Source organism: Dermochelys coriacea, chromosome 1 (genome assembly GCF_009764565.3).
Source record: "Dermochelys coriacea isolate rDerCor1 chromosome 1, rDerCor1.pri.v4, whole genome shotgun sequence".
NCBI classification, from domain to species: domain Eukaryota; kingdom Metazoa; phylum Chordata; order Testudines; family Dermochelyidae; genus Dermochelys; species Dermochelys coriacea.
The window spans coordinates 139052881-139065475 of NC_050068.2; the positions used below are offsets into that span (position 1 = coordinate 139052881).

Sequence of the window (12595 nt, forward strand, 5' to 3'; positions counted from 1 at the left end):
ACAAGAATGTATTTCCAAAAATGTATCTCTAAGATGCACAAACAAAACAGATAACTGCATGTGTGGGTTGCAAATTCCCAGTTGTATCCCAACTGAATTTTTTGTCTATCCAATTTCCTGATTTGTTTAAAAATGGGAATGTGGAAATTGCCATACCAGACTGGATCACTGTTCCATCCAGTGCAGTAACCTGTCTCTGACAGTGGCCAGTATCAGAAGCTTCAAAAGAAGGTGCATGAACCCTGTAGTTAAAATTATGGAATAACATGCTTATAAGGGAAGTTTCTTCCTAACCCTCCACCAGTTAGTGGTTATTCTATCCCTGAAGCAGGAGAGATTATATTACTTGTATGTTTACAAAAAATCCTGTCGATGTTTTGGATGCTTACCAAAAAGTTAAGTTTATATAGCTTTTTGCCTGTAATCCATTTGTTTGTTAACTGAGGAAGGAGGACGGTTTTGTAATTAAGGCTCTGGACTGGGACTAAGGAGATCTGGATTTAATTCCTGGCTCTGCCACAGACTTCCTGTGTGATCTTGGGCAAGTCAATTAACCTCTCTGTGCCTCAGTGCAGTAAAATAATGTAAAATATTTCCTTTCTCACACTCTAGTTTGTCAGTGCTTCAGGGCAGATATTATCTCTCACTATTTGTACAGCCCAATAGGGCTACTGTAATACAAACAAATAATCATCCTCATCAACATTTTAAAGAGAGTGGTGGCAGTGGAGGGTTATCCAATGGACCCATGGGGCCTGTACCTGGGGGCCCCAGCCAACTGGGGGCCCCGGAAAAATGGGTGCCCTAGCAGAAACCCACTGTGGGGCAGCAAAGGCCAGAGCCCTAGTAGAAACCGTGGGGTGGGCAGGGGAAGTCCCAGCGCCCTGACCCCAGCTGCAGCCCTGGGACTGGAGTAGCTCTCTTTCCCTGCCATGGCCTCAGGGCTTGAGTAGCTCTCATTCCCCACTGTGGACCCAGGGCTGAGGCTGGGGGGATGGAGCTTCTCCAATCTTGGGGCCACAGTGTGTGTGTGTTTGGGGGGGGGGGTAGCAGAAAGGAGCGAACGGGAGGAGGGGCCACAGAAGGGTGGAATGGGGTGGGGCCGTAGGCAGAAAGGTGGGGTGGGACCACCCTTCCATCTCTGGGGCCTCCCCACTTGCTCTGGGCCAGGGCCACAGGGAGACCTCTTAATCTGCCTCTGGGCTGTTCACTGACGTAACCGCAAGAATGAGGTGGACAATTCTTGCCCCATATTTTTCTACATTTCTCACACTTTTCTTTAAAAATACAGTTTAATTTTTTGGTAAGCATTTAACATTTTTTAATCATGTGTGTTTTTAAATGAATTCTTACAAAACATTAAAAATGACTATAGTCAATACTATATTTCAACAGGCAGTGCTGGATTTCAAAATGTGGTCCCTTTTTGTCAGTGGTGCAAGTGGAATCCATTTCTTACCAGTATGGGGGGGGCTGGACATGGGGGGCAGGTGACCTCCTCACGTGACCCTCCATGTGACTCCACCCCCCTTACCTGGAGAGGTGGGGGTTCTGTCCTCCTCCCGCTGCGCCTTCGGAACGGCAGTGGTGAAAGGAGCAGAACGTGGGGCCACCAGGCGGCCCCACACCCGCAGTTCCTCCAGCATAGCTGTACTGCCTCCAGACCTGTCCTCTGGCAGGGCTCCTGGACAGATGGAGGAGACCCTGCGTGGAAGGGCTGGGGGTGGTACAGCTGCGATGGAGGAACTGCCGGTGTGGGGCTGCCCAGCATCCCCATGTTCTGCTGATCCTCTTTCCAGTTCACTGTACCAGCTATAAATATCTTGCTGGTACTGTACCCCCCTACTTGCACTGCTACTTTTTGTTCATGTTTTACATGGTTTAATGAAGCTCAGTTAAAGTTCATTCTATTCTGAAGACGAACAGTATCAACTAGCTTTAAAGGAATTTGTTGAATTCAATTAGTGTATGTTTATGAATCAGCGTTAGCCCACTAGCCTGCAGTAAGGAGGACGGAGAAAGTTGCAACTCTTACCGGAGGACAAGGTTGCATTGTTATCATAAACTAGTGATACAGATCCAAGGTGCCTCTGTATCTTTCTATCTAAATGTCCTAATTAGTGGGAAAAGAGTAAAGAAAAATGAGAGACCATTAATGTATGTGTGATCTCCTGAATTGATCAGTGTATTTTTTTTTTCTTATACAGCTGTCCAGTTTTTTTACATTCATGCTGGATCACTTTACTCATCTCAACGGGACTGATACAGGTAAGGATAAAAAAAGTTTAATATGAAAATTCCAGTTTATTAACAAACATTAGAAGGTAAGTTGTCTATGTGATGTCTAGCTATTGCACATGACTGAAGCTTAGCTTGGAACTTCCCATACACTGTAGTGAAAGCTTGATCCTATAAATGCTGATTCTGTTAAATATATATACAGTAGATTGAACTGTGTGAGATTCCAGTCAAACATACAAGTAACCCCCAAAATGTAGAGAGTGTTCTATTATACATTTTCTCCTTGAAGAGCTAGTAAATTGTTCTTGTGTTCTTCCTGCTTACAACCTCCCCTCACCTCCAATCTCTAGAACTATGTATTTTTTTAATTTGTAATGGAAAATTCTCAAAAAGGAGAATGCATTGACCAATATTGAGCAAATGTAACACAGCACAGAGGTGTTCTCTATGGCATCATCTGAAATAGGCAAATATGGAGCATTTTTTAGTGTAATTTCTTCTGGACTTTTACTGCAGAGCGTTTTATGTGGGGCCAGTAGGAAGCTGTCTGGCTACATGAGTTTTTCCACTTTTTTTAGCTAACCAGAGTTGCAGATGCCCTTGTGGATATGACATGGATTTTTGACACTCCAGTGGGAATACTTTGGTTTAATAAAACAATGACTGGATTATGTTTAGTCAGACATTTTAAAAATTTGGGACAGATATTTATAGATAATTTTATCTTCTTAAAAATAGTTGTAATCACTGAACTCAGCTGGAACAGACTTGCCAGGGGTACCTTGGATCCCTTTGCCATCCTACTTCTCTGATCCCTGTAGGAATGAGATATTCTGAAAAATAAGGAGAGCAGCCAATCAAGGAAAAAGCTGTAGAAGCAGAGGGTTGGAAGCCAGAGAAGATTCAGGAGGAAAGACCACAACGGGAACATACTGTAATTTCACTTCAGTAGAGTCATAGAATTGGAAGGGACCTCAAGAGGTCATCTAGTCCAGTCCCCTGCAATCATGGCAGGACTAAGTATTATCTAGATCAGGGATTGGCAACCTTTGGCACGCGGCCTGCCAGGGTAAGCCCCCTGGTGGGCTGGGCCGGTTTGTTTACCTGCCGCGTCCACAGGTTCTGCTGATCGCAGCTCCCACTGGCCGTGGTTTGCTGCTCCGGGCCAATGGGGGCTGTGGGAAGCGGCGCAGGCCAAGGGATGTGCTGGCCGCTGCTTCCCGCTGCCCTCATTGGCCTGGAGCAGCGATCTGTGGCCAGTGGGAGCTGCTATCGGCTGAACCTGTGGACGCAGCAGGTAAACAAACTGGCCAGGGGGCTTACCCTGGTGGGCTGCGTGCCAAAGGTTGCCAATCCCTGATCTAGACCATCCTTGACAGGTGTTTGGTTAACCTGCTCTTAAAAATCTCCAGTGATGGAGATCCCACAACCTCCCTGGGCAATTTATTCCAGTTCTTAACCACCCTGCAAGAATTTTTTCCTAATGCCCAACCTAAATTGTCCTTTCTGCAATTTAAGCCTATTACTTCTGATCCTATCCTCAGAGATTAAGAAAAACAATTGTTCACCCTCCTCTTTGTAACAACCTTTTATGTACTTGAAAACTATTATGCCCCCTCTCAGTCTTCTCTTCTTCAGACTAAACAAACCCGTTTTTCTTTCCATCTTCCCTCATAGGTCATGTTTTCTAGACCTTTAATGGTTTTTATTGCTCTTCTCTGGACTTTCTCCAATTTATCCACATCTTTCCTGAAATGTGGCACCCGGAACTGAACACAATACTCCTGCTGGGGCCTTTCTGAAGAACTCCTTCTTAGGCAGTCATTTCCCATTTTGTATGTGTACAACTGATTGTTCCTTCCTAAGTGGAGTACTTTGCATTTGTCCTTATTGAATTTCATCCTATATGACTGAAGTGAATAGTGCACAGGATTCAAGGAATACCAAAACCATTCAGAATGTGAACAATTAAAATGATCAAATTAAAATTTGTATTAGGCTATGTTACAAACATTTTGCAACCAGCTCTAATAAGGCAATGAAAGACTAGCCTTTGATCTTTAAAGTGTTTTGAGATCCTTGGATAAAAGTAGCCTTTGAAGTTCAAGTTCCACATGGAACTACAGCTTGAAACTGACTTCTGTAAAACCAACATCAATTTGTTTAGAAGGTCTGAAGAGACATAAGCAAATCGGAACCTAGCTGTGTTAAGAAGGAGGCAGTCCTCACCTTACTGAGTCATAAAAGAATATGAAAGGTCGCTTCTCTTTAATCTGAGCCAGACATTGATTACTTCATTTAAAATGCATACAAGGCACTTTGATAGCGAATAAAACCATCAAAAACCATAAGTGGTTCAGTGTTCTAATGGCAACAATTAGAAACGACAGTTCTTCTCTCTTAAACTGCCTAGAGTGCCTAATGTACAGTGCACTCTTCTTGAAGGAGAAAGGACATCTAAGCTATGCTCCAGGGCCAAGACAGAGAATAAGTTAGTCCTGGTTTCAGAGTAGCAGCCATGTTAGTCTGTATTCGCAAAAAGAAAAGGAGGACTTGTGGCACCTTAGAGACTAATAAATTTATTTGCGCATAAGCTTTTATGAGCTACAGCTCACTTCATCGGATGCATTCAGTGGAAAATACAGTGGAGAGATTTATATACTATTTTTCTACACAGTGCACTATGATAGATAAGTGCAGTCTGCAAATGATCTGCTTTTCTTGTGGGGTTTTATAGGAGTAAAATGGCTAACTTGAAGCAAATCTAATGATGTTCCTATCATTGGAATGCATCTGATGAAGTGAGCTGTAGCTCACGAAAGCTTATGCTCAAATAAATTTGTTAGTCTCTAAGGTGCCGCAGGTACTCCTTTTCTTTTTGCGAATACAGACTAACACGGCTGCTACTCTGAAACATATCATCTACTAGTTATCTGCGCTAATGGTGTATATATTTCGCTTCCCTTTCTGAACCCAACTGAATCCAAAGTTTTTAGGATGATGGGTTAGCTTGGCTAGTCAGTCGCTTGTAAATTAGATTGAACCATGTCTGAGATGTCTCCCCTAACCAGCCTAAATAAATCTATGTATATTGAGAAAACCTTTCTTAGATAAAGGTTTGATAAACACTTTAACTACATAGGGTGTCATGGCTCACTTCTTGTGCCCACACAGAGGAGTAAGGGGTATAAATTGCCCCTTATTTTCCCTGTGTGGTCTACCTGCATTAAGAGCAAATATTAGTTATACTTAAGGACTGCCTAAGGAAGTTATGGAAGCTCCTTCACTGGAGCTTTTCAAAAGGAGGCTGGATAGCCATCTCTTTTGGATGGTTTAGACATAACAAATCCTGCATCTTGGCAGCGGGTTAGACTAGATGATCCTTACAGTCCCTTCTAACCCTCTGTTTCTAAGATTCTTGGTCCAAAAAAAAAAAAAGCTTTCATGATAAAGCTCAATTTTCACTGTCATATAGTTTTGAGAAAGTTGTATCTTTGGGGTTAAATGTTTGAGACTTGGTGTCTGCCCAAAGCTAACTCTTTCTTTTTCTTGTTGTTTTTTGAGTGTAAAGAGGCCTACTTCTCTGATAATAGGAGAGGCTAAAAAATACAAGCTTCCCATTTAAAAAAAAAATCTTATCAGGCCTACAGCTGAAAAAAATGAGGATTGAAAGTTTCAAGATTGGCATGAAAATAGTTCTCATTGAGAGACAATACAAGGCCTTGGACCAAAGGGAATTAGTTTAACTATATGCATGTTATAAGTGCTTGCATACTGTAAATGTGCAAAAAGAAAAGGAGTACTTGTGGCACCTTAGAGACTAACAAATTTATTAGAGCATAATGCATCCGATGAAGTGAGCTCACGAAAGCTTATGCTCTAATAAATTTGTTAGTCTCTAAGGTGCCACAAGTACTCCTTTTCTTTTTGTGAATACAGACTAACACGGCTGCTACTCTGAAACCTGTAAATGTGCAGTAGAGGTTTTTGTTTTGTTTTGTTTTTGTTTTTTTTGGTTTTTTTAAATACTAAGCTTGTCAAATCAACATCTAGGCTTGGGCTGTACTAAAAAGTTAGGTCGACCCAGCTACATTGCTCATGGGTGTGAAAAATCCATACACTGAGCAGTGTAGTTAAGACAACCTAGGCTCCAGTGTAGACAGTGCTAGGTTGACAGAAGAATTCTTCCATGGACCTAGCTATCACCTCTCCGGAAGGTGGATTAACTAGGTGGATGGGAGGGATAGCTCAGTGGTTTGAGCATTGGCCTGCTAAAGCCAGGGTTGTGAGTTCAATCCTTAAGGGCCATTTAGGAATCTGGGCCAGAAATTGGGGATTGGTCCTGCTTTGAGCAGGGGGTTGGACTAGATGACTTCCTGAGGTCCCTTCCAATTCTATGATTCTCCAATCAGTGTAGGTGGTGTCTACACTGAAGTGCTGCTTTAGTGTTTAACTTAAAGCACATACCTAAATCCATCCCTATTTAGCAAAGCATTTAAGAACCTGACTTTACTGGGACTTAAGCAGGTATTTAAAATGCTTTTCTGAAGAGGGCTATTCTTAAGCAAGTGCTTAAGTTCTTGCTGACTCAAGGCCTTACGGTACTGACCTACTGCGAATGTGAGCATAGTGAACAAAGAAGCTGCAAATCAGCCTGGACAATTGTCCAAATATTCCAGGAAGCCCAGGATCTGGTAAAAAGAATTCTCCTGCTGCTTTCCTCAACATGTTCCTTTAACTTAGGGTAATAGAAACAGGGCTAAAAAGTCCTGAGTAGAGGTAGGCAAAATATTTTCGGTTAACTTTGCATTTTTGGGGGCTCCAAAACTATTTGCCGTTTGAGTCAATTTGACATATTATTTCCATTAAAAAAAAATTTTTTTAATGTAAAATTTTTTTGTTTCTGCCACGTTGAAACACTTTTTGTTTCAACTTTTTATGTCAAAAGAGCGCTCTGTTCTGAAATTTGACCAGGAAAAAAACCAGAATGAAAAACACCTGAAAAAGACTGAATCAAAATGAAAAAATAATAATAAAAAAAAATCTATTTAAGTTGACCAAACTACTTTGATTGAAATGAAAAACTGGAAGAAGAAAAAAAAATAGTTTGGGGCCAATCCAAAACATTTCTGTCAATTCGAACAGTTTTGTCAAGTTTTTCAATTTGACAATTTTTGTTTAAAATATTTTTATTCGAATCTAACAAATGTTTTTTCTGGATTTTTCTGTTCAAACCTTGAACTGAAAAATGGCTTATTTGCTCCACTCTAATTAAGCTCCTCCCCAAGAATTTCTGTATTCTCAGTAAAAACAGAGATTGCCTGTAGGGTTCAATAGTTCTATATGCAGGAAAAAAGAGAGGGGTGGGGATTGTTGAAGGTCTTATAGACCCTGGTTTTTCTTATACTATAATTAACCCCTTAAGAAATCTTCCTGGTTCATCACAGTGTCCATTTACTTTTCTGGGTTTTTTTTAATGTTTTTAAAAAATGGCGATTATTTTCCTCTTAATGCAATTGTCCTTTTGATTTGTTTTACAAATCCAGCTATTTGTAAATCAACTATTTCTCATCTCCTCCTCCTCTTCCTGATGTCAGTGTAGTTTCAGCATCACGAGCGAGATACTTCATAACTGTGTAAATTGTTCACTTAGTAGTCTTGTTATTCTGGTGGTGTTTGGAGGTGATTTTCAAAGAGGTCTGTGGGAGGGAGCTGTAAAAGCCCTTTCAGCAGTATTTTAAAAAAAATGGTATGGGGGGACTTTGTGAATGTACCTGCCCAGCCTTTCAATACACCCCCAGGGTCTCTACCAGGAGAAAAGAAAATTAATTTTAAACAATTGGCATAGCACATATTCTTGGTAATTTCCATCATTTAAATAAAAAAGTAACAGACTGTACTGTATGGGAACACATTTTAAAAAAACATAGATAGCCTTTGTTTTTTGTCTTAATCTTTTGGTCACATGCCGTGAGGAACTGGTTTATTTGGTATATGAAGAGCTATTCTTTACTGCATGCCACCGTGAAAGAAGGTCCTCCCCATTAGTTGAGAACACAGGATACTATACAGTTATTAATTCATGGCTATATGTTTATTTTTCAGTGATGCAAATCCCTGCATGCTGGCTTGGGGTGAGGCTCTGATTTACATAATTATTCTATGCTTATTTCTCAGTATCAGCTCAGTAATTATGTAAATCTCCCGACTCTAGCCACTATAAGTCCCTGCTCTGATTGGTTACTATTCTTAGAATTCCTCATCCATATGCCCACAGCAAACATGTATACCTCTATTTCTGACCCAATTCCCTGCCTGTCACCCCATACAATCCCCAGTGAATTAATAAAATTTAATTTTAAAATGGAATTGCTGAAGTGGGGGTAGGGGTTGGGGGAAGCCAGCCCTTTAGAAGGAGCAGAAGGAGACATTGCAAAGCCTGAGATTAGGCATAGAGACAGAGAGGCATAGTGGTAAAAAGATGGAATAGCTAGCTTTGTCAGAGCCCTGGATAGGGCGCTGTGAGGACAGGAGTCAATCAGAGCATAGAAGCGAGAGAATGGAGAACCCATTTCAGTGTTATATCTTCAAGATACTCTCTGCTAACTTGATAGTAGTAACTATAGCCTGAGCTATTCTCCTCAGGCTTGTCAGTGAGACCTGGTGGGCACACTGGTTGGGATAATCAGGTAACACCCATTGTTTCATGTTCTCTGTGTATATAAATCTCCCCACTGTATTTTCCACTGAATGCATCCGATGAAGTGAGCTGTAGCTCACGAAAGCTTATGCTCAAATAAATTTGTTAGTCTCTAAGGTGCCACAAGTACTCCTTTTCTTTTTGCGGATACAGACTAACACGGCTGCTACTCTGAAATCAGATCACTGTGCTTTTCATGGCAAAATTGATTCCATGTAGGCCCTTGGAGTCTGTTTAATCTAGATTTGGTTATTACCCTGTAAAGAGGAAGGCATTCGTAAGCTATTGACTAGTCAGCCAGTTATGGATCATTCTGCAAGATGGTGATGCGCACTCAGCTCCCATTGCAGTGAGTGGAAATTGGGAGTGCTCAGCACCTTGTAGGCTCAAGCCCTAAGCGGTGCTGCTTGATGCTTTGCTCCAGTTGGATTCACATAGACCCAGGGTTTGAATGGGGTAAGCATTTAAGAAGGAAACTGTTCCTTTCTGTTCATTCAGATAACACGTCTTATTTTGAACTTTCTTCAGTTGCTGGCCTAGTTGAACTTTGCCTGTATGATGACATTGTATGATACTTCAAAAGCTTGGTAACAATTATGAATCATAAAATATGTACGTGAATGCAAGAAGGATTCTGCTGCTGTGAGTTTTATTTTGCATCCAGTTCTTTGGCTATGATGATAAATAATAAATAAACCCTTTTTTATGAATGTCAGATCAAGTCTAATCAGGGTTATGAAAAAAATTAAGCTCAACTACGACAAAACAAAAGCTGTTTAAAATCTGGAACCTCACAAGAGCAACACCATAGCTCGATCTGAGCGACCACTAGAATGTTTTTAATAAGGATACTGCTGCTAGCTGGTTCTCTGTTCAAGGAATGAGACAGACCAATGATGTGCAAAAGCAAACACTTCAGTGCCCTACATACTCATGTATAGACAAGTGTATATAAAAAGAACCCTGAATTGAAGCAATTAGAAATATTTACACCTTCTTCACACTCCACGAAGAATAGGAGAACAAACTGTTTCTTTCTCCTGACATACTTATACTTGCTGCAGTACAGACAATAGTTTTATGACAGCTGGCCACATAGGGACATTGTGTCTCAGCTCTAGGGGAAATGGTGATATTGAAACACCACTGTTGGCACACAGCTGTGAGAGAATACGGTTTGTATGGTTTGTACGGTTTGTATGGAGGCCTGAGCTACACTAGAAAATTAGGTCAGTTTAACTACATCGGTCTGGAAAAATCCACACCCCTGAGCTGGGTAGTTAAGCCAGCCTAAATCCCCATATAGACAGCACTAGGTCGATGTAAGAATTTGTCCGTTGACTTAACTACTGCCTTTCAGGGAGGTGAATTACCTTCGTTGGTGGGTGAACCCCTCACATCGGTGTAAGTTGCATCTGTGCTGAAGCTCTGCAGTGATGCAAATTGTGCTGCTGTAGTGTTTTGAGTGCAGACAAGCCCTAAATCTTCAGTGAGCTTTTGGCATTTCTCATATATAGAAAAGTAACTACAACAAAACTAATTGGCTTTAAACCCAGTAAAAGTTCAATATTACATTGTTGTAAACAGGTGAAGCAGTTATTGATGATCATCAATAAAGAAGGAGCTATCGATCATCAACAATAAATTTCAGATCTATGTTGTGGGAAGGGAGGGCGGATTGGATAGCAAAATTTCTCCTAATCTAGAATTACAGGCTGTGGTTGAAAAATATTTTGCAGCAATGTTCCATCTGACTTTAGACACTGTATTTTTTTTATTTTATAAATCAGAGATTATTGTTGGAAAGTTGTAGTTGATCCACAAACTAATGGCAGGAACTAATTAACCATTTTATTATAATAGCAGTGTAAATACCAATGATTACTGTGTGTTCAGAACTTGTGTTGCCTTCCAAGATGAGACTTTCTACATCGTCTTCCTCCCTCCCTTTCTAGATTTGATTTCTGATTTTTTCAATAGACCCAGTGATTTTAATTTCCGCAGGTTCGGATGTACAGTTACTAGAATATGAGCGGACGATAGAGGTCCCAGACTCCTACCATGGACCTCGGCTGTCATTTCCCCTGACTGTTGCAGACACTAATTCACTTCTTCATGCTTTCAAGGATCAACAGGCAAGTTAGGAGTTGGGACTGTATTGGTTTTAGACTATGACTATCATGACTGACTAAACTTAAGTAATGTCAGAAGTTGTTATGGAGACTAAATTATAGGGTCATAGAAACTAAGTGAACTAGGTCACCTAATATGTCTTTCTACTCTTTCTGCCAATGCAGGATTATTCTCTGCTGTTCGTTTACTGATTATTTGTTATGGTCTAAAGGACTGAGCATGAGTCAAGGAGCTAGGAAAGCTGAAGTTGGCTCTGCTACTGACTCCCTTGCCTGCTTGCCTCTGTGTCCCCATCTGTAAAATGGTGCTAATATTTACACTGTTGGGTGTTATGGGGAGTGATTAATTTGAAACTTTAAACTGCAGTTTCAATGCTAACTATTAATAGTCCAGCCAAGTTTTAAATTTATTGAGTAAATGGGGCTTCCAATATTTATCTCGAGTGATGGATCTAGAAAGAGGAGCTGTGGTAAATAGAAGAGTAAATGAGCAAACACAGGCTTCATCCTTGAGCACTGGCTTTCTTGATCCCAAGTGGGAGTTAAGGCTCATTCTTTGATCAAAAGTCTTTTGGAGATGGGGTAATTAGCCTCTGTGACTTTGCCTCTCCCCACACCACTTTCCAGAGCGGAAGTGGTTGAAAGTCAGAGTAGAATTTCAGCTGGATGGTGCACTGAGATGGCTATTTTTAAATTAAAAGGCCTGCAATCATTGGATGGTGGGATCATCCTAGACATTATTAACAGAGCTGGAAGTACAAGAAAGAAGGAATCTCAGTGGGAAAGTATTTTTGCAGCTGAGAGGAACAAAGAGATTGAATGGATGAGTTTTAAAGATTGAGAGTTTCATTCTGACACTTAGTTACTCCTGGGGGAATTCTGTGCCAAAAAATTAAAAATTCTGCACACAATATTTTAAAATTCTGCATATTTTGTTGAAATAATGTGGGTTTTTTATGCAAAATGATCCACAATTACAGACCGTCAGTCATGATTTGAGAACATCATTGCAGGATGTGCAAAATAATTTGTCCCCATCTGCATGCAGCTTTGTAGGGAATTCTCGAGCATGAGAAGCTGGTGGAGCCATTTTTGATGCATGATGTGAAGGCTGTTCACGTCATGCAAAAGAACGAATATCCCTTTGGTAACTTCATCTGGACCTGGCTGGGTACTTTGGGAAGTGCTTGATTCTGATTGTCCTGATGTTTTATTGACTGCTTGATAAATGTTTTATTTGCCCTCAAAGTCTTTTTTTTTTTTTTTTTAAAAATGTGTAAATAAAATAAATCCTAAACTGTAATCTAACCCCTTTGTGCCACTTTGGCACAGGAAAAAAGTGAGAAAGCACATAGATCTTCCTAGCTGAGGATTCCCTTACTGTCTTTTTTAATAAGACTCCTTTATCTTATCCTGGCAATGTAAAGGAGCCTTAAAGCTTTTTAAAAAGTACTTGTGGCACCTTAGAGACTAACAAATTTATTTGAGCATAAGCTTTCGTGAGCTACAGCTCACTTCATCG

The 12595-nt window shown here is 40.6% G+C and overlaps 1 protein-coding gene across 7 annotated transcripts in view; it reads left to right on the forward strand.

Annotated features, from left to right (window-relative positions):
- The window catches only part of PPEF1 (protein phosphatase with EF-hand domain 1), a 73308-nt gene that overhangs the window by 25305 nt on the left and 35408 nt on the right, over positions 1–12595 (forward strand). For 6 of the 7 annotated variants that reach the window (XR_006277729.1, XM_043504513.1, XM_038385418.2 and 3 more), the window contains exons 4-5: positions 2208–2268; positions 10946–11076. Coding sequence is in view for 6 of the 7 variants with exons in the window: in XM_043504513.1 (XP_043360448.1) it covers positions 2208–2268; positions 10946–11076 (192 nt within the window). In the remaining variant the exon portion in view is untranslated. The remainder of the gene's footprint in view (positions 1–2207; positions 2269–10945; positions 11077–12595) is intronic. The other variant, XM_043504511.1, reaches the window with a different exon arrangement.